The sequence below is a fragment of the Ostrea edulis genome, chromosome 4 (genome assembly GCF_947568905.1).
Source record: "Ostrea edulis chromosome 4, xbOstEdul1.1, whole genome shotgun sequence".
In the NCBI taxonomy this organism is placed as follows: Eukaryota; Metazoa; Mollusca; class Bivalvia; order Ostreida; family Ostreidae; genus Ostrea; species Ostrea edulis.
Window position 1 is genome coordinate 52,987,947 of NC_079167.1, and position 21,067 is coordinate 53,009,013.

The 21,067-nt window shown below is 35.1% G+C and overlaps 2 protein-coding genes across 2 annotated transcripts in view; one reads left to right on the plus strand and one right to left on the minus strand.

The window, feature by feature from the left end:
- The window catches only part of LOC125669751 (2-iminobutanoate/2-iminopropanoate deaminase-like), a 14,496-nt gene extending 7,402 nt beyond the window's left edge, over positions 1-7,094 (minus strand). Inside the window, exons 1-5 of the mRNA XM_048904485.2 lie at positions 7,003-7,094; positions 4,694-4,799; positions 3,671-3,725; positions 3,199-3,267; positions 650-705 (exon numbers count right to left, since the gene is read on the minus strand). Of these exons, the coding sequence (XP_048760442.2) occupies positions 650-705; positions 3,199-3,267; positions 3,671-3,725; positions 4,694-4,799; positions 7,003-7,067 (351 nt within the window). The 5' untranslated portion in view covers positions 7,068-7,094. The remainder of the gene's footprint in view (positions 1-649; positions 706-3,198; positions 3,268-3,670; positions 3,726-4,693; positions 4,800-7,002) is intronic.
- Positions 7,095-7,272: 178 nt separating this feature from the next.
- Positions 7,273-18,335, plus strand: LOC125669750 (ribonucleases P/MRP protein subunit POP1-like). The gene is made up of 7 exons (XM_048904484.2): positions 7,273-7,490; positions 7,595-7,764; positions 11,926-12,165; positions 14,752-14,839; positions 15,591-16,412; positions 16,538-16,705; positions 17,192-18,335. The coding sequence occupies exons 1-7, from the start codon at positions 7,394-7,396 to the stop codon at positions 18,208-18,210; spliced, it is 2,604 nt and encodes an 867-aa protein (XP_048760441.2). The 5' UTR covers positions 7,273-7,393; the 3' UTR covers positions 18,211-18,335.
- The last annotated feature ends 2,732 nt before the right edge of the window (positions 18,336-21,067 follow it).

Genomic DNA, 21,067 nt, shown 5'->3' on the forward strand with positions numbered 1-21,067 from the left:
TTTTTGAGCATATATGGCCCCAACCATGAGGCTCCAAGGCTAGTAAGGTAATAAATTTCACGATTTATATTCCTCTTATCCTAGAGATGCTTTACACTAAAACTGGTAAAAATTGGCCTTGTAGTTTTCAAGAAGTTGAATAGGTAAAATTGTTAACGGATGACGCATGACAACAGATGAAGACCCACAGCAATAGGTCACCAGAGTGACTCAGGTGACCTGAAAAATCAAATCAGGTAAACTTAATTCTTGATATATGATCTTGATCTGCAAGTCATGCAGCTTCGACTTTTCAGTTCACCAAATGCAAAGTCTTTATCTTGTATAAATCAAAAGCTATGACCAAGGTTAAAGTTACTACCATACTTTATGGGTCATGCTATGTTGTGTCACAGGCAGTGGATGGAAATGTTATAACAAGAATTCCAACACTCTGTGTTATAGATAGTTACTTAGTAAGTCTGACACTCTGTGTTATAGATAGTCACTTAGTAAGTCTGACACTCTGTGTTATAGATAGTCACTTAGTAAGTCTGACACTCTGTGTTATAGATAGTTACTTAGTAAGTCTGACACTCTGTGTTATAGATAGTCACTTAGTAAGTCTGACACTCTGTGTTATAGATAGTCACTTAGTAACAAATCTCACCTTTGGTAAAGCTGCCACCTGATATGCAGCCCTGGCTGGGTAGTTCTTTTGGAAAACTGAAGAATAATGAAGAGGATTATGCATGGAGATTTAAAATACAAGAGGCCCATGGGACACATCGTTCACCTGAGTCACCTTGGCCCATATTTAAAGATTTTCCCTATATATTCGCATGTAAAATATTGATCCCTATTGTGGCCCCAGCCTACCCCTGGGGGCCATGATTTTTACAAACTTGAATCTGCACTATGTTAGAAAGCTTTCATGTAAATGTACACTTCTCTGGCCAAGTGGCTCTTGAGAAGAAGATATTTAAAGATTTCCCAATATACATGTATGTAAACTTTTGATCCCCCCTATTGTGGCCCAACCCTTCCCACAGGGGCCGTGATGTTAAACTTGAATCTGCAATATGTCAGGAAGCTTTCACGTAAATTTAAACATTTCTGGCCCAGTGGTTCTTCAGAAAAAGATTTTTCCCTATATATTTGTATGTAAAACTTTGATTCCCTATTTTGGCCCCATCCTACCCCCAGGGGCCATGATTTTAAAAACCTTGAATTTGCACTACGTTAGGAAGCTTTGAAGTAAATTTGTACTTTCTGGCCCAGTGGTTTTTGAGAAGAAGATTTTCAAAGATTTAACCTATATATTCGTATGTAAAACTTTGATCCCTATGGTGGCCCAAACTACCCCAGGGAGTCATGGTTTTAACAAATTTGAATCTGCACTATGTCAGGAAGCTTTGCTGCAAATGTAAACTCCTCTGGCCCATTGGTTTTTGAGAAGAAGATTTTAAAGATTTTCTATATACATGTATATTCATTTGTAAAACTTTGATCCCCTGTTGTGACCCCACCCTACACCTGTAAGGGGGGGGGGGGGGGGGGGGGGGGGAGAGAGTATGATTTGAGCAAACTTGAATCTGCACTATGTCAGGAACCTTTCATGTAAATTTCAGCTCTTCTGGCCCAGTGGTTCTTGAGAAGAAGATTGTCAAAGATTTTTCCCTATATATTTGCATGTAAAACTGAGATCTCCTATTATGGCCCCATCCTATCTCCGGGGGCCATGATTTTAACAAAATTGAATCTGCACTATGTCAGGAATCGTTCACGTAAATCTCAGCTCTTCTGGCCCAGTGGTTCTTGAGAAGAAGATTTTTAAATGACCCCACCCTATTTTTGCAATTATCTCCCCTTTAAAGGAGGCATGGCTGAAATGGGCCCAGTGGTTCTGAAGAAGTAATCAAAAATGTGAAAAGTTTACAGATGGACAGACAGATGATGGACAACAGTTGATCACTTGAGCTTTCAGGTCAGGTAAAACCAATATAATTTTTTTTCATGTTCATGAAGAGGACAGTGAATGTTTCGTTTATTTGTTTTACATCCCTTTGAAAAATGTTCACTTGTATCGAGACATCATTATCTATTAGGTGAAATGCCACAATTTTAGTCCAAAGCTATATCAGTGAGGGTTCTTTATCATGCCAACACCTGATGTAATACAGGAGCTTGGGTTTTTATTGTCCAATCTGAAAATCCTGCAACTTTAAACTTCTAAACCCTGAGCATTAGGCAAAGGAGCAGTCACTGCCTATTTTTACATCTTAGGTTTGACCTGGTCAAGGTACAAGCAGAGCTCGAACCTATGATCTTCCAGTCATGGAGTGGTCACTCTAACCACAGAGCCACCATGCAGTGGGCAAACAATAACAAGGTAGTCTATCCATAATAACCACATTCTACTTTTGATTAATGATGATGTAGATCATGACATCCAGGGTATCAATTTGAAGGTTTTGACAACTAAACAGGATTCATTGAGAGAGTTTTCAATAATACAAAATAAGTTCCCTTAAAACTATTATTCTAAATCAGTTTAGCATTGAAATCTTTTGATAAATAGTTGCGTGGAACCACTTTTTAAAAATCAAATGTTGATGTCACTATCAAAAACAGGTACATGTAATTTCTTTTTGTCAAGGGAAGACAATTCACAAAAATATAGAAAAATTTACAATACTTAACCCTAGTAATCAATTGAAACTGGTTTATACAATGTACTTATAAAGTGTGTATAAGTTTGATATAACTTATTTGTTTCTGAACAATGTCTATTGATTTCCTAATCTTCTTAAAATTAGATGTTTGAGAAGCATTAGTGGTTCCAAAACATGTAATTTTAAATAGATTGATTCATTTCCATAACAAACATTGAAATAACCTTACTTGAGGATTGACTACCATTACATTACATTTTACACTCTATGCAAGGATTGACTAAGTAACTGAAACGTCATTGAGTATTAGTGAGTTACCATGGCATGCAGTAGGTTCGTCTTGATAAAATTTAAGAATCCACGGGTGAAAAGCATAAAGTTTTTGTACATTCTATCAAGGTTACCTTTTAATCTCTAATAAATAATTAGTCATCATGGAATGGTGTACATTTATCAAATTTTAAATTCAGAATGGTGGTCTAGAAAAAGCTGACATCACACACTGTACATGAACACATGTAGGTAACTTCAATAGCATACTCACATTTAGTATACACTTCATTTACTGCTGCAAAATTGTTTATGTCATCCAACAAAACGGTGGCTTTGACTACTGTTGAGGAGAAAAATAGAAATGCATGCTTTCATTCTGTACTTTTTATAGCAGTACATGTTTTGAATTACTTATAAAGAGGTGTCAACTGCTAAAGTCATGTTTGCCAATTTTTACCGAAATGACTAAAACAGCTTTACACTACATACAACTCACAACTGGCAAATCCAAATATATATTACTTGCAACCTTTAGTTGTAATTTTTACATAAAGATTCTTTTTTTTTTTTTTTTTATATAGAAGCAATGGCTTGGAAGTAAATAATTAACAAGAGCTCTGCAAAGCGGGGGTATATCCCCTTGCAATGACCTATTGTGACCTTGACCTTTGGATCCTAATCTCTCTTGATAACAAAGCTACCTGTGATGGCATTAATTCCGCATTTCTATGAATACTACTTACCATTATTCATTGTTGAACCTGAAGCTTCAAGAATTGCCTGCATGTTCTTTAAAGCCTGTCACAATAAATAAATAAAAGACACATAAATAAATACACATCCAATCCACTTTTTATATCATGTACACAATCTTCTGAAGAGAAATAGACTAGCAGAACAATATCATGTCTTTTACAGGTTTACTTGTTTTTGTTAATTTTTGTAGGCCAGTAGAAGGCAATTTCAAACAGGGCTGGGGGTGGGGTGGGGGGTGAGAAGGGAGGACACTGCATTTTTATGCAAAGTCTCAGATATATGATGAGAAAGAAATATAATTTCCCAAATATTTGGAAGACCCCCCCCCCCCCCCCCCCCACCCAATCCAATGTGTATGCTAGATGAAACATTGCAAGTTTGGTGATGTTTCATTTTGATGAAAATTCAAGGAAAGACTACAGCAATACAAAACTAAGCCATCACAAAACATGATTTTGAATTCAGGGCTTTCAATAAGAACCAACAGATGGCAAAATGTCACCAGTTTAATCCTCAGGGATTATCAATACAAAATCAACATTTCTCCTTCCTGTTTTACTAATCAGAGTCTGCTTTTGGCAGATTCAGTCAATTCAAATATCATTTTCAACACCCTGCTATATGGTATTGAAAAAAAGTTGTCACATGAGAGGATTCTGTTAGAAGGTAACATCTTTTTATTCATCGATGATTTCAGTGATTTTTGAATTTGAAAGAAATACTGATCTGAAACTTTCACTAACCATACAAACATTTTACTTGCTTCACAGAATTTCTAATAGTATCCAGGCATCGAGCTATTTCCTTCTTTTTTTTCGGGCAAACACTATGTTTAACTACAGACTCAACATCTGGAAATTTGCAGTGACTTGAAAAGAAAAACAGCTACAGAGCAAGTCATTTCTCAAAGTACATAAACAAGCAAAATGCTGAATTAGTACCTTAGTTAGCACCTTAGTCTGGAAGTAAGACCAATGTGTGTGACAATGATACACACGATTAATACTGACCTGTTCAGTTTCATGGACGACTCCCCCTGGTACCAAGTCGCCTGTCTGTGGATTCATGCCTATCTGCCCAGACACGTAGAGAGTGTTCTCCACTAGGACTGCCTGACTGTTAACAATCATATCTTAGAACGTCAAAAATTCCAATGAACAAATCCGTGGACAAATTAGTATGAATTTATCAGAATTCAAAGAACGCAAAAGGAACAATCTAATACAAAAGTACTTGCAAAATGATTTGTACTAAGATTTAATTTTCATTATTTTCCTTAATTTCAAAGTAATAAAATGCAATATTTCAATGCTAAAAGATTGTCACATACAATCTACATCATAAATTCAAAACAAAGATTTTTTTTACAGAATCATAATTTTTATCAAACCAAAAACAAGAGGCTCATGGGCAACATCACTCACCTTAGTCACCTTGGCCATACTGTTGTTCAGATGTGTATTTTGAAGATTTTGTAAAAATCTTTATCCCATGAAATTATTTAGCCCTATCTTGTGACCCCAACAGTCACAAAATAACCATGATATAAGGTCAAAGATCATGGTATGAAATGTCTTGCCATAAACAGTTCAGGAGATATTGCCTAGGTTAACGTTCCTTAAAAGTAGGTAAAAATCCAAGGTCAAAATTACAAGGTCAAGAACTTTGGTACCTAAAGAAATTTCATCCCATGGGGATCTGGGTTAACTTAGAATAGGTCCTCAGTAACCCTGCTTGTTGTAAGAGGCGACTAAATGGAGCAGTCCTTAGAATGAGACCACAAAAACTGAGGTGCCATGTCACAACAGGTGTGGCACGACAAAGCTAGATCCCTCCCTGCTCAAAGGCTGTAAGTGTTTAGTTTTAATGTACACTTTCATTTGTGATCATACACAGTAGAAAAGGTATATAAAGAGTGTTATTTATAATTATATGTTTTTACTTGTTAATCGATTAGGTTTAAATTAACATTTATCATATTTAGTTTTTAAGGATGTTGGGAGGGGTGTCTTTGTGAAAACTATGTGAATTTAGTTTTTTGTCAGACATTGAACTATTGATCTTGCCCCTTATGAACTCATACTCTCAAATACTTTGAACAGCACTTTGCAATGGTTTTATTTTCTGAACTTAATATAATCGCGAAAATAAAACACAAGCAAATATTTCCACTTTTACAGTATATCTTTAATATTATTTTGATTGTGGGCACCGCCATTTTTTGTACACTACCAAGCAGTAGTTTAGAACTGATAATCTGATTGGCTAATCTATTAGAATTAGATTGGCTGCTATTTTCCCCACAAAGTTCAATCTGTGATGACCTCTAATGGAGAGTTGTTAGATCCTTTGTGTAGTGATCATAGGTGAGGAGATCAAAGGGTCCAATTCTAATTAGATTGGGTTAAAGTTTTGAAATTTGGGTCAAACTCCAAGCTCAAGGTCACAGATCAAAGATCATGGTATGAAATGTAAGGTCTTGCCATAAGGAATCTATATACAAAATATGAAAGCCCTACCTTAAATAGTGCAGGAGATATTGGCTAGGTGTGGTTTTCTTAACAGTAGGTCAACCACCAAGGTCAAGGTCACAAGGTTTAAATTTTGGTACCAAAACAAAGGTCACAAGAAATGCACATATCAAATATGAGAGCCCAATCACCATTCAAAAGTCATGAGTTACAGATTAAGACAGAAATACCAAAACCAGTATACACCCACCCACCCCCTTTAGTATTGAGGGCATAAAAAAAAAACTTGAATGTACACAACTCAGGAACATTTGCATTTTGATATGATATTGTGTGGCTCTATTACTCTTGAAAAAGAATTCGTTATTTATAAATGTAAATTTTGCCTCTTTTCACTTGTCATTTTACCCAGAGATATTAACAAAGATGAATTATTGTGAGATAGAGAACCCTCAGACTGCACGGTTTTAACTTCATTTTTAAAGAAAATTTTACGGGGGGGGGGGGGGGGGGGGCAGATTCCCTAAGAATATTCAATGCCTTTGGCACTCATTACACCCCTCGATATAATGTCGGATTCAGTTAATTACAGTACTAAAACGTGTATGCCGTCTATTGGCAGAGTGATCAGTGATCGTGCGAGTTTAATATTAATACAAAAACATATCTAGCCTAACAGCTAGGCTAGCCGCTACGATCTTGAACACTGAACTGAATATTGAACTTTCGACCTTCGCAATTTCGGCAGTGCTAAATTCACCGCATGTTATTTAATATTTCTTTGTCTTCCTTGAAATCCAATACACCTAGAGTTGGCTGTAGTTACAATGTCATAGATCAACAATCACCTGTATGGTCCTATAGCTGATGGAGCCTTTGCTGTCTGGATAATTCGTCTTACAATACCTGCCATGTCGAGAAGAAAAGTGAAAATGAAAGTAGATAACTATAAATTAAGCGGAACCGATTTTCCCCGGGATTATTTCTAGATGAAGAGTAGTTGAATGATTATATATAATCTTCAAATATAAAATTTACATAAATTTTAGTAATATCACATAAGAATTAGTTTATTTCAAATTATAATCTTGAGTAAAAGATTATCCGGAAAAAATAAATTCGACTCGACGTATTTTCATTTAAAATGTTCAAGATGTCTGCCCCCATGTGTAGAAAGGCTGGAGGATGGCCATGATTTGTTAGGCTGACGGGGCCAACTGATTTAGTCAAATCACCGAAATGGAGCGTTTTCCTAAGAAACGGAAGTATGATGGGGAAGTTGGTTATGCGAAGAAACAAAGACAGCAGGAAAATGTGTTGTCTGAAGCACCTCAAGGTATAGTACTTGGTAACTTACAGTTACATCAATGTGGAGAAAGGGGGGGGGGGTGTTATTGAATTAAAAAGTTGTATGCACTCAGCAGTTGCTTTTAATTACAGCGATTAATGTTGTTGAATATGCGAAGTGTAGAGCGGCAGAATTGCAACTTCTAGATACAGCCACCAAACAGAGAAAGGTGTCACAAGCTGTGAATGGACTGATTTCTATATCCATGCGACGGAGGGCAATGAGCCACAATGTTAAAAGGATGCCGCGCAGAGTTAGAGAGGTAACCATAAATTGTCCATAATTCCTCTAAAATTCTTTTTGATATATTAAAAGGACATGGACACGATTTGAGCTGAAAATTTTCAAATTTTAATTTTTGATTTTCATTGTTTAGAATGCTTATTAACTAAGGTATTAATATGTCTTACGGGGTGACCATGTTTGAGGGCGAAGCAAAAAATATTGGCATTAGTATCTAGATCCATAACAGGACAAAAAATATCTTGAAATATTAGCATCTAACGTGTGAGGACAGAGCTCAATCAAAGTATTTTAACTTTTGACATTTTTGATCCGCCTATTCATTGAACGCGGGAAACGTTATGCAACTGATGTAAACAGTGCATTGTGATGTCATATTCAGCGTCGGTGTTTAGCAAATACACAAACATGTATAGGAAACGTTGTACAATTCGCGTTTTAAATCGAGGAGTGATTATAGGCTATATGACTAAGAAAATAAGATTTACATGCTTTTATGGATTTTATGTAACATCTCAGAATAACGTGAACTTGGGTACATGAGATTCAAAATGGAGAAATACATGTCCACGCGATAGTATTCGAATTGACGCCATTGGGACCAAAATTTTTAAGTTCCATAAGTGTGGTTTAATTTTTCATTAGTTTTCTATATTTACATGTATATATGTGTTACCTATAGGGAGAGCTCCGCTCTCACGGCCCAAAGGGCTTTGCCCTCTACTAATGATCAGCAAAAATTTGAATGTCAGTAATCAAAGTACATGGGAGATACAGAGGTCACAAGTCCTTGTTATGTAAACAAGGCTTGTGCCATGTTTTTGTTTACATAGGTTAAATAAACTAGTAAAAGTTTCGTTAAAAGCAGATTTTTTTTCAATTCATAAGTGATTTCTTAACACAATTAATTATTTTCTAGTGTTTGGCACATCTCATTTTGTTTTAAACACACTATTTTCTATTAAGCAGTCTAATGTAATCACAATCTGATTAAAATCAGATCCTAGAATACGCTCACAATCGCTACAATAGGATCTGACATGACCCCATAGGGGGTCATGTCAGCATGACCTATCGCTTGGAATATTCATGAAAACTATCAGCCAGTCAGATTGCGCCATACAAACAATGATGGCTATTTAGGCGGTTCCTGGCAATTTGTAAAGAAATTGCTGTAATCTCTCTCCCACAAAGTTTATTCCACACTGTAAAATTGTATATTCTCGCATAACGAATTTTAAACTTTCGCAATAATGCCTCATCTATTCCGTTCATACAAACAACAAAATGTACGATATGAAATATACCCTAATTAAATTAATTGTGAATTCCGATTTATGTATGAATAGGGATGGGTACGATTTGAATAGTTTTCAAGATGGTTTACTTAAATAACGCGAGGAATATAATGCCATTCGACGTAAACGGTGCATTGTGACGTCGCATCTAGCTGCGATATGTTTTCTTTTAAACCAAACAATCGCAGCCATTTTCCTTGAATTGTGAACTCCATCAGGATTTTTTAGCGTTTGAATGAAAAAAAACCCGCAGAGAATACAGACGTTGTTTAAATCGCATGTTTTGTGTGCAGTCTGTCAAACGCGCAGTCATTTTTATTGCATCGCTAACGTAAATAATGACGCAAAGGTTCATGGGAGAAAAATCATCGTTGGTATAAATCGACAGGGTCAATTTGATTGGCTTAACGAAAGGTCATGCGGACGTGACCCTATATGGGGTTACGTCAGATCCTAGTGTAGCGATCTAAGTGAGCGGATCTCAGGATCTGGTTTTAATCAGATTGATGTAATCAAAAACATGACATGAGCCTTGTATACATATTAAAGAATTGCGAGTGCTGTATCTCACTTATAGCTCAACAACTGATATTAAAATTTTGGTTGACTATTAGAAATACTTTAGTTAAGCATTGTAAACAATAACAATGGAAAAATAAAATTTGAAAATTTCAAACTTCTGTGTTGGCACCTAATGTGTAAGGACTGAGCTTAATGAAATCATCCTAACTTTAAACATTTGGTCTGCCTATTTAATTGAATACGGGAAATATAATGCAATTGATGTAAGCAGTGCATTATGACGCCATATTCAGCGTCATTATTTAGAAAATTTACAAACAGAAGAGACGTGGTACCATCATGTTATTCGAGGAGTGATTATATATGATTAAGAAAATATTATTTACATGCTTTTACGGATTTTATGTAACATCTCAGTATGATGTAAACTTGGGTACACAAGATTCAAACTAGAGAAACACACGCGCTTGTATTTGAATAGACACCATTTGGACCAAAATTTTGAAGTTTCATAGGTATGGTTTAATTTTTCATTAGTTTTTAGCTCATCTGAGCTGAAAGCTCAAGTGAGCTTTTCTGATCGCCTCTTGTCCGTCGTCTGTCTGTCTGTAAACTTTTACCATTTTTGATTTCTTCTCCAGAACCACTGGGACAATTTCAACCAAACTTGGCCCAAAGCATTCTTGGGTGAAGGGCTTTCAAGTTTGTTCAAATGAAGGGCCATATCCCTTTCAAAGGGGAGATAATTACAAAATTGCAAAATTGGGTGGGGTCATTTAAAAATCTTCTCAAGAACCACTGGGCCAGAAAAGCTGAAATTTACATGAAAGCTTCCTGACATAGTACAGATTCAAGTTTGTTCAAATCATGGCCCCTGGAGGTTGGATGGGGCCACAATAGGGGATCAAAGTTTGACATACAAATACATATATATATGATAAATCTTTAAAAATCTTCTTCTCAAGAACCACTGAGCCAGAAAAGCTGACATTTACATGAAAGCTTTCTGACATATTTCAGATTTAAGTTTGTTAAAATCATGACGCCCAGGGGTAGGATTGGGCCACAAGGGGAGATCAAAGTTTTGCATACAAACATACAGGGAAAATCTTTAAAATTCTTCTCAAAAACTACTGGGCCAGGAAAATGGAAATTTACATGAAAGCTTCCTGACATAGTGCAGATTCAAGTTGGTTAAAATCATGGCCCCCGGGGGGTAAGATGAGGTGACAATAGGGGATCAATTATTACATACAAATATATAGGGAAAATCATTAAAAATCTTCTTCTGAAAAATCACTGGGCCAGAAAAGGTTACATTCACATGAAAGCTTCCTGACCTAGTCCAGATTCAATTTTGAAAAAATCATGGCCCCCAGGAGTAGGTTGGAGGTCACAATAGGGATCAAAGTCTTACATGCAAATATATAGGGGAAATCTTTAAATATGAGCCAAGGTGACTCAGGTGAGCAATGTGGCTCATGGGCCTCTTGTTTTTGGTTTTTTTTATTATATATTTTCCATTTTAACGTGTGTGTATATATATGTTACCTATAGGGAGAGCTCCGCTCTCAAGGCTTCGGGCCATGAGAGGGCTTTGCCTTTATCAACCTACTATAATGATTAAGGAAAAAATGTTTAGGTTTGTATATGTAATGGAGTATATGTATGATCAGCAAAGCCGATAATGCTGAAATTACCCCCAAGCTTCCACATCTTAACATTTTTATATCCTCCATATTTATAAACAACCTGTACATTTACTTTTTATACAGTTGGACCTTGTTCATCTGGATATCAACATTCAAAATGTGTTCAATAAAATATGTTCAAATCAAATCAGATTGTTTCACTTTCCAGAATTATTTTGCACCATTATTGATGATTAATTGAAAATTCATATATGGATCTGGACAGTCAGTTTTAACTACGTAATGTTAAAATTGGTTAAAAATGAAATATAAGTAATTGAAGATTTGATTTGTTAATTTGTAAAGTAATTGAAGCAATCAGTTACATTTGTGGAAATCTTTGTCATTGTAATTGAAATGAATTGAAGGAACTGGCAATGTAATTGTAAATATTTTATTAAGATATGAAGTAAATGAATCCATTCTTGGTCACTCATGCAAGCACAATTTACTCGTTTCATTAAACCATAGGGTGTCTAGTCAAAATGCTTACTATAAATGTGCATTGTATTATTATCGATAAGCATTTTTGTGTTTATTTAGAAATGAACAAGAGCATAGACATTGAAGAAATAGGCCAAAGTTGACTGTCAGCATCTCACACGTAGCATTTTTATTTCCATATGCATGAATTATAAGAAATATACACATGTTATGTTGATACTGTAGATGGTGACAATAAATGCAAACAAACACAAAAAACCCAGCAGAAGGCATCGGAGACGCCCTAAAAACTTGCTACAAGAGTATGTACGACGTCAGAAGACTAAGGTTTGGCTAGAGACACATATTTGGCATGCAAAACGATTCATAATGACTGAGAAATGGGGCTACAAGATTCCTTATCAACCGACAGATAAAAGTTCTCGAGCATCTTACAGGGCAACACAACACCACTGTCAAATGATTGTAAGAAATGATTCAATTTAAGCTTTTTAAGATCGTCAACTTCAGCATTTCTAAATACAGTGAAACTTCTCTAAACCGGCCGGCTCTCGGACCGGAAAAAACGGCCGGTTTAGAAGGATGGCCGGTATATCAAGAATTTAGCAATTATAGACGTTTTATCTGAATATTCACAAAGTAGGTACTGTTCTCTTTGATCTGGTGATCTATGATCAATTATCGGTGGAGATTATTAAATTAGTCCGCTTGTGCCTAAAGGTAATTATGAATTACAAGAAATATTCTCAAATATTCTCACTGAAATCATCTAATTTTAAACTGAAAATCTATAACAGGATACATAAAGAAAACACAGAGGCCTATTATTGTAATTCCTCTTACCTATAAATACTCTGATTACATTTATCGCTTATGTCATTAACAATTTTGTTTTGATGTTTTTAAAATGTACAGTAGTAAATATGAAATTGTAATTTGAATATTTCTTTGGAATTTTAAGCCTATGGAAACCAAGAAAATTAATCTATCTTTTAATAATTATCATTAACAGTCATGGGTTTGTTCTTTATTAAATACTGCTTATATCCATATGATAGTATCATGAAAAAATATGGCATTTGATACTGTATTCATTCAATATGTTCCTAACTGTTTTTTACATTTTGTACAGGATTTGTAAGGGTCTCTTGGATTAGCTAAGTGTCAATTAACACCCTTGACAGCACAGGTAAACAATAGAAATTAAAGAGGCCACTAGTGTTTTTCACACCTCCAGTCAATAATTTCCCACCTGGCAGGTAGGTCAGTCAATTTGCACACCTGGACAATCTTGATCAACCTCTGGCCAAAATTTTATTGTCTTCAAAGAGTGTTAAGGGTAAATTACACATGTTTGTTAACAAATGTACTTTAAAAAGTGGCTGATGTCTGGTTTTCAGGGGTGGCCGGTTTTGTACGACTTTCTTTGTAAGGAAATGTTAAGATTTCTGCCGGGACTTTGAAAATCGGCCGATATTCGGGGAGAACCGGTTTTCTGAGGGGCCGGTTTGGAGAAGTTTCACTGTACACAATGATTGAAAACTGTAGCAAAGTAATTTGTACATATATATGATATACATTTCAATGGCTCCATTTTTAGCTCACCTGAGCTGAAAGCTCAAGTGAGCTTTTCTGATCGCTTTTTGTCCGTCGTCTGTCTGTCCGTCTGTCTGTTAAACTTTTCACATTTTCGAATTCTTCTCCAGAACCACTGGGCCAATTTCAACCAAACATGGCCAAAAGCATCCTTGGGTGAAGGGCTTTCAAGTTTGTTCAAATGAAGGGCCATGTCCCTTTCAAAGCGGAGATAATTACAAAAATGCAAAAATAGGGTGGGGTCATTTAAAAATCTTCTTCTCAAGAACCACTGGGCCAGAAGAGCTGAAATTTACCTGAAAGCTTCCTGACATATTGCAGATTCAAGTTTGTTCAAATCATGGCCCCTGGTGGTAGGATGGGGCCACAAGGGGGGTCAAAGTTTTACATACAAATATAGGAAACAGCTTTAAAAATCTTCTCAAGAACCATTGGGCCAAAGAAGTTGACATTTACATGAAAGCTTTCTGACATAGTGTAGATTCAAGTTTGCAAAGGGTAGTTTGGGCCATAATAGGGACTAAGGTTTTACATGCAAATATATATGGAAAGTCTTCAGATATGGGCCAAGGTGACGCAGGTGAGCGATGTGGCCCATGGGCCTCTTGTTTTTTTAAGAATAATCCTTTAAAACATGCAGTATGATGCATTAATATTAATTGGTACACATTTTTACTCTATATTTCATACATGCAAAAATACTTATTTTATAAGCCCTCTTACGATATTATTATGGTTTTAATCAATTTACTACACTTAAATGCAGAATTTAAAAAAGTAGATATGGTAATCATACATGTAGTTATGATAGTGTTTTAAATGCAGAATTTAAAAAAAAATAGATAGGGTCATTATAGTTAATATCCTACTGTTTTAATAACATTTACAATCAACACTTTCACTACATGATTCACTGGAATACAACTCCCTGTAATTGAGCACTGAGGGTAAGTGATGGTGCTCTCATTGCCATCAGTCCATTTTCAATCTCTTCACTGGAATACAACTCTCTGTAATTGAGAACTGAGAGTAAGTGACAGTGAACTTATTACCATCAATCCATTTTCAATCAATTCACTTGTGCTTTTGGTCTAACATCATAAAGTAAATCCATATTTCATGTAAACATCATAATTCACAAGCTTAGCACTATTCATTACTTTCAGTACTTTGATTTTGGTTTGGCTTCAATTAAAAGCTTTCAATAAAATCTATTTTCAACATGTGAATAAGAAAATGATGACCTGAAAAATATATCTAGTGGGTGTAGATGTGGAATTTTGTGTACATTTAAACAATTTCATCATGTACATGAATTTTTGTTTAATACAAGTACAAGAATATTTATTTGCAATTTCTGTGTGTGATTTCAAGTACTGTACATGTCCTTTACACACACTAATATGGATTTGATGTTGAATGAAGATTATAATGTTAATGATATCTGTATTGCAGGATGTTTCCTACATGTGCTGTATAGAAATTAAAGGAAAAGAAGAAAATATCCTGAGAGGTGTTGGTCATCTATGCAATTCCCAAAATGGTAAAACTATTTTTTTTATATATACATGTACGTGTATATATAAACGGAAAACTCTTGGATCCAACAATACTGTGTCTTTCATTCAAAATCTGCATGTATGGTAAATTTTCCTAAAATAAATTTTTGTGGTTATCTGGTAAACTGTCAGATCTGATCACACGACATTTATCGCAAAAGTAAATTTGATAAGTTGATGTATGTATTGCCTTACCATACGAAATCTAAGTACAGAATCATCTTAAATGAATTAAACTGTAGTATTTATTCATTATTACATATTTGTATTTTGAATATTTCCCTAAAGATTCCTTGAAGAGTACCTGGGCTTTTACTGAGCTATGTAAGTCTGCATTGTAAATGCCCAAGGACTACATGTACTTTAACTCCATTGTGATGTCATGTCTGCTTATGTGAATTAGATGATGGTGATGTTAAAATAACAATGAATGTGAACACTTTGTCTGGTACTTAATATGTAAACAAATGTGCACTTCTAGAATTAGAAGTGCAGAGTTAGACAAATATGTAATGTAAAGCCTATAGACTGAATATTGGGAAATATGCCTGTCCTTAGTCATTTTGCATAAGTGGACCTTGCAAGCTTGATCTACTTTACTGCATAACGACCTCGGTGGACATATTTCTTGATATTTAACTATAAGGATTATATAGAACGAAGTATGCAGCAGTCGCTACACATGAAAAGAAACTTGTAATTTTTATCTGACACTGGTATAATTTTAATATTCAGGTCTAACCCTTGGGGCAAAGAAGTATTTGGATGGAACCAGAGAGGGTAACTGTATCTTGTATAAATGGGATCAGTATCCTAAAGGTGCCATATGTCCAGTAAGTTTTATGTGGAGACCAAAGTCTGAATTGGACCCTCTGCGTCAGATATGGATTTGGTGTCATCCTGCATCTTACGAGGAACTCTGGGAAGAAGTGGAGGTTTGTTTTTCGCAGGCAGAAAATTGTGCAGCACAGGACATTTCCATGGAACTAACCTGTGGTGATGATGAAATGAGAAAAGAAAAAACTGTATCAGAACTTGCAGACAATTTTGCTTTTAACAATAACACTGAGTCGCATGAGAAACAAAATGATATGAAAGATGAGGCAAAACAGAAGTCTGATGACAACAATATGGTAGATATCAGGTCCAAGGGTAAAAAAAAGCAACAGAAGGGGGGAAAAGAAACATTGGCTGAGAAGTCAGCTGAAGAGCAAGTTGTGATTAACCGAAAATCTCAGATTGGGAATATCCTCATGACTTCTTTAAAAGACAGACTAGTAAGGCATCGCTTTATTGGACCCGAGTCTCAGAAAATTCTGGCAAGAACTCTCCATGCAGCAGATATCATATCCAACAGTGAAGGACTATTGTATTGGTGGAAACAGTACTACCAAGACAAAAAGCATTCCCTGGAGTTCAGCCAGCAGAGGGAATTCTGGAATGGAGTCCATCAGTGTCAGTCTGCTGCAGAGTTGTGTCCCCAGAGCCTGATTGGTCTGACTGTCAGAGATCCAAGAATCATCAGAGCACCTAAACACAATGATGTAACACACACAGGTAAAGAGACCCCTCTCTTCTTCCTCTCAGTATACATTGTATGTGAATAACTTCAATGAAATGAAAATTCAAACAGGTGCTTGATATCTGTTACGATACAGTAATGATAATCATTTTGTGTGTAGAATATCTAGAACCCACAGAAACTGATGCTCCAGAAGCCATTAAACTGCCGATCAGCCATGATGTATCTAATTCACCCCTATGGGATGAAGAAATTAGGAAGACAGTAACTTCAACAAAATTGTCAGACTTTGAAATCAATCAGCTCAAGTCAGAACACCTTGTTCCAGGTTTGTGCAAAAGACAGTAATCGTCATGCTTCACATACAGTATAAGAAGAATTTTAGCGAGGATTTAATTTTAGCATTATTAGCGAGAGAGATGAGGTCCCTAAAATTGAATATCATTAAATTTTATTCCATATCGGAGGTAATAGTTACCTTTCCTGGAATTATAAAGTCACTAAATTTAGCTCTTGCTAAATATATATACCCATTTTTATGGAAAAGTCACTAAATTTGTGTCTCGCTAAAAAATTCCATTATACGGTATTTGCACCACAAAACTTATTGTCAAAAATTGTCAAGTATCATAAAATTATTATTCCATTTAGTGTATATTAATTTGTCCTTAAAGTCAAGTGCTAATTTGTTAAATTAGTTTGTTAAGGCAAACTTTTATGCAATTTGATATGAATTATCTTCTCAGCCACATTTCAGTATGTTTTCAGTCTCTGTTGGTCTTCGTACATTTCATTTGCTAGTTCTTGATTTTAGGGACAGAGTTGATATTAGGGAAGGAGGAAAGTAGGATTCCAGTACTTCTCATTCAAAACCCAGGCACAAATCCAACACACCTCAATCATGGTCACTATGGGAGTGGATGGGATCTCATTTTACCTGCAGGATGGAGCATGGCATTCTGGGTAACCAACATTTATCATGGGGCCAGAGCTGGGGGTCTGCGTGAATTACAATGTCTAGCCAATGAACAACAGGCTGAGCACTTTCCAGAGGATTACCCAGACACCTCAGCAGGGCAGGCAGAGGAAAACAGAATACAGAGTGAGAAAGAGGCCGAACATAATAGACGACCTCCTGCAAAGAGACCAAATTTTACTAAGTTAGGTATGGCCAACCCATTCAGTTGGGCATGGAACCAGCTGGTTTATGACAAGGATGAGAGTAAAGATTTTCATGTGCTCAGAAACAAAAAAGATCTTAACACTCTGAGGAGAATATTTAATGTTGCTCCAAAACAAAGCAAGAAAATTTCAGAAAGTGGCATTGGGGAAGAATTACACACCTCTTTCCAGGACATTGTACGCAGGCATGCAAAATCTCTAGTTTTTATCAAAATATCAATGAATTCCAAAGGTTGTCCTGAAGAAATGGGATTAATATCTATGCCAGCAATGGACGATATCATCAAATTAAGAGCAGACAGATTTTATGTAGGACCATGCAAACATCAGCAGCCAGACCCACAGCTCGAAGAAAAGAAGGAAAAAAAGAAGAAAGCAAAACTTTTCAAGAAAGGCATATTAAATCTACAACAAACAAAGACTTCCGAGAAAAAGGAAAAAGAGGTTGGTGCAGATGATGGTGATAGAGAAATTATTGGATTTATTAAGCATGGTGGATTTTCCCTAAATGGTGGACATGGAGCTGGAAAAGGGTTTTGTTCCCTTGCAGGTTTAGAAAAACTACTGAAATTCTTACCTGATCAAAAGAGTCTAATTTTAATCCGTAATCCTCGGACACTGCAGTATAGATTTGCTCAGCTCTCCATATAATAAAGTGAACCTGCATAGTTGTATTACTACCACTAAAACTGTGTTCAATGTGGGTAAAGTTTCTAATTTGTATATACAAATACAGTAATAAGGTTGTTCAGAAATAAACATAATCTTTGTTAAGATTTTGTGTGCAATTTATGAAGGAAATGTACACTAATACTGTTTATTTTGGCAGAATTTCTTTAGATGCGCTTACTTTAGTGCGTATTGACTTTGTATATCAATGGTATCCAATACCAAAGTCATGCTGTGTTCATTTAAAAAAGAAATTTCAGTTTTGAAAATACATGTACATGAAGGTATGAATTGTGTCGACACCTCACACTGGCAGACTTCATGAAGCATGTTACACTTCATGAAAGGTATACCTATGTGAAGCGTTACAGTTCATACCCTCATTTATATTCAAAACAAAAATGAAACTTATTTCTTATATTTACTTTCTATTTTAATTTTTTTTTTTTTTTTTATCCGTAAAAATAGACATATATTTGTACTATAATATTTATCAGATTCGTACATGCATTGTTTACAACACTAAAGACCCAATTTTAAGCCACCTTTCTTAAAATTTACCTGGACAGAGATTAAAAACACACTGCTTGTCAATCTAATAAGACCCTGACTGACAGATTTAGCCAAGTGTGTCAACTGAGTATCTGGGATCAGAATGTGTTGATTAGCAACTAACTACACACTTTGCAACCCCTTTCATCTACCGCAAAGCTAATTTGACAGCATTTTAAAAAAAAAATCTATGCATAGATAATTACCTGAACTAAATATTTGAATTCAGTCACAGCCATATTGTATCTTGAAGAAAATGTCAAAAATCACAGTACAGCTTTCGGAAGAGAAATTAACAGCAATTCAAGCTTTATTAATTAGAAGTTCCTGAAGTAACAACACCAGCTTCCGTGCCTAGTGTCCTAATTTTTCCTCAAACATCGTTAATAGAATGCCCGGATTGCTTCTGTCGGTCATGTGTTCTCGCAGAGAACAGTTTTGGCAACACAATCAACCAAAAGTGGCATCGTTCAAGAACAGCCATTGTAGAAAAAATCTTTACAAAAAATTTGGGACAATGCTTTGCCATCGAAGAACCTGGATTGACAAATGATTACTTGACAGAAAATCCAGAGCGATACAAATGGATATCGGACAAAAAGCAATTTGAATGGTAGACCAATGGAATAAAGTGAGAAATGATGCCAAACTGTGTAATTCGTCAGGTCAGGGATATGGAGCACCAAATTAACATAAACTCAAATAATTTAACATATCTTCAATTATTTGAAGATATCATCAATTCATTTGATGCACGCAACAATATAATTAAAGATCTCTTCAAATATAATTAATTATATCTTCAAATCTGAATTATTGTGCGCATTAATTGAATTGTTGATAGCATCGCTTTAATTGAATTAATGATCTCTTCAAATGAATTAATGATATCAACAATTGAATTGATGCGTGCTACAATTCAATTGAAGAGAGCAATAATTGATATAATGCGCGCATTAAATCAATTGATGAGAGCAATAATTGAATTGATGTGAGCATTAATTCATTTGATGAGAGCAATAATTGATTTAATGCGCGCATTAATTCAATTATTGCTCTCTTCAATTGAATTAATGATATCTTTAATTCATTTGAAGAGAGCAATAATTCTTTTAGAGAGAGCAACTATATAATTAAAGATATCTTCAATTCAACATATCCACAATTGAATTAATGATATCTTTAATTGAATTGTTGCTCTCTTTAAAAGAATTGATGTGCACATTAATTCCTTATACAAAAGCATTGTAAATAATTAAAGATATTTTCAAATGAATTAAAGAGATCATCAAATTATTTATACCAAGCTCTAAATCAATTATTGCGAGCAATATTTCTACGAAATTGATGCTCTCATCAATTGAATTGAAAAGAGCAATAATTGAATTAATGGGCACATCAAATTTATTGCTCTCATTAATTCAATTGATGCATGCATCAATTGAATTGAAGAGAGCAATAATTGAATTAATGCATGCATTAAATCAATTATTGCTCTCATTAATTCAATTGATGGAGACAGCACGTAGTATTGAGAGTTGCTTATTCTAAGACTGTTATTTTACACTAGTGAAATAAACATGATTTGTAAATGTGGTGGTCATTTCTATGTTGAATAATGTTTATTCAATAGAAGGTCAACAATTTTTATTTCATTGTAGCCGGGTTACTTGATGCTAAGCACGCCGCCGGGTTTACCTGGCTTAGTTTGATTCGGCCATATTTTATCAGGATCAAGTATACCATATGTCTATGGATTGATGGACAAGATGATTCCATTACCCCCCCCCCCCCCTAAAACTTCGTTGTGGGGAAGAAGGATAAAAAAAATTAATTTCAAAAAGGTTAAAATCCATGCACTGGAATCATAAAATTTACACTTCCTGCTCTACATCACAATGTATTTAGTTTATCTTCCATATTTGTGGATGTAGAGAAGATTTTTGAAAAATTTGTCAATTTTTGCCCCACCCCCAAATATCCTGAAATTTACAATTTATGTCCCCCTTGTCCCAAAGATGCTTCATACCAAAATTTAAAGGAATTGGAATGATATACAGATCAAGAGGAAGTTATTAAAAAATGTTCTAATCACACATTTAATAACTGCATGACCATTTTGGCTCCACCTTTATACCAAAACGTCTACCCCTGGGATCATTAAATTCACAATTTTGGTTAAGGACTACCTCTTCTTTCTAAATATCCACTTGGTTTCAATTTAGTATCAATATCAATAGAAAATGTTTTTAAGTGTTATATATTACACATTAACACTATATACCAA

Coding starts and splice junctions, on each gene's coding strand:
- LOC125669750 (XM_048904484.2), top strand. CDS start 7,394: ATGGAGCGTTTTCCTAAGAAACGGAAGTATGATGGGGAAGTTGGTTAT. Junction 7,491..7,594: donor GTTGTCTGAAGCACCTCAAG/GTATAGTACTTG, acceptor TTTTAATTACAG/CGATTAATGTTGTTGAATAT. Junction 7,765..11,925: donor TGCCGCGCAGAGTTAGAGAG/GTAACCATAAAT, acceptor TTGATACTGTAG/ATGGTGACAATAAATGCAAA.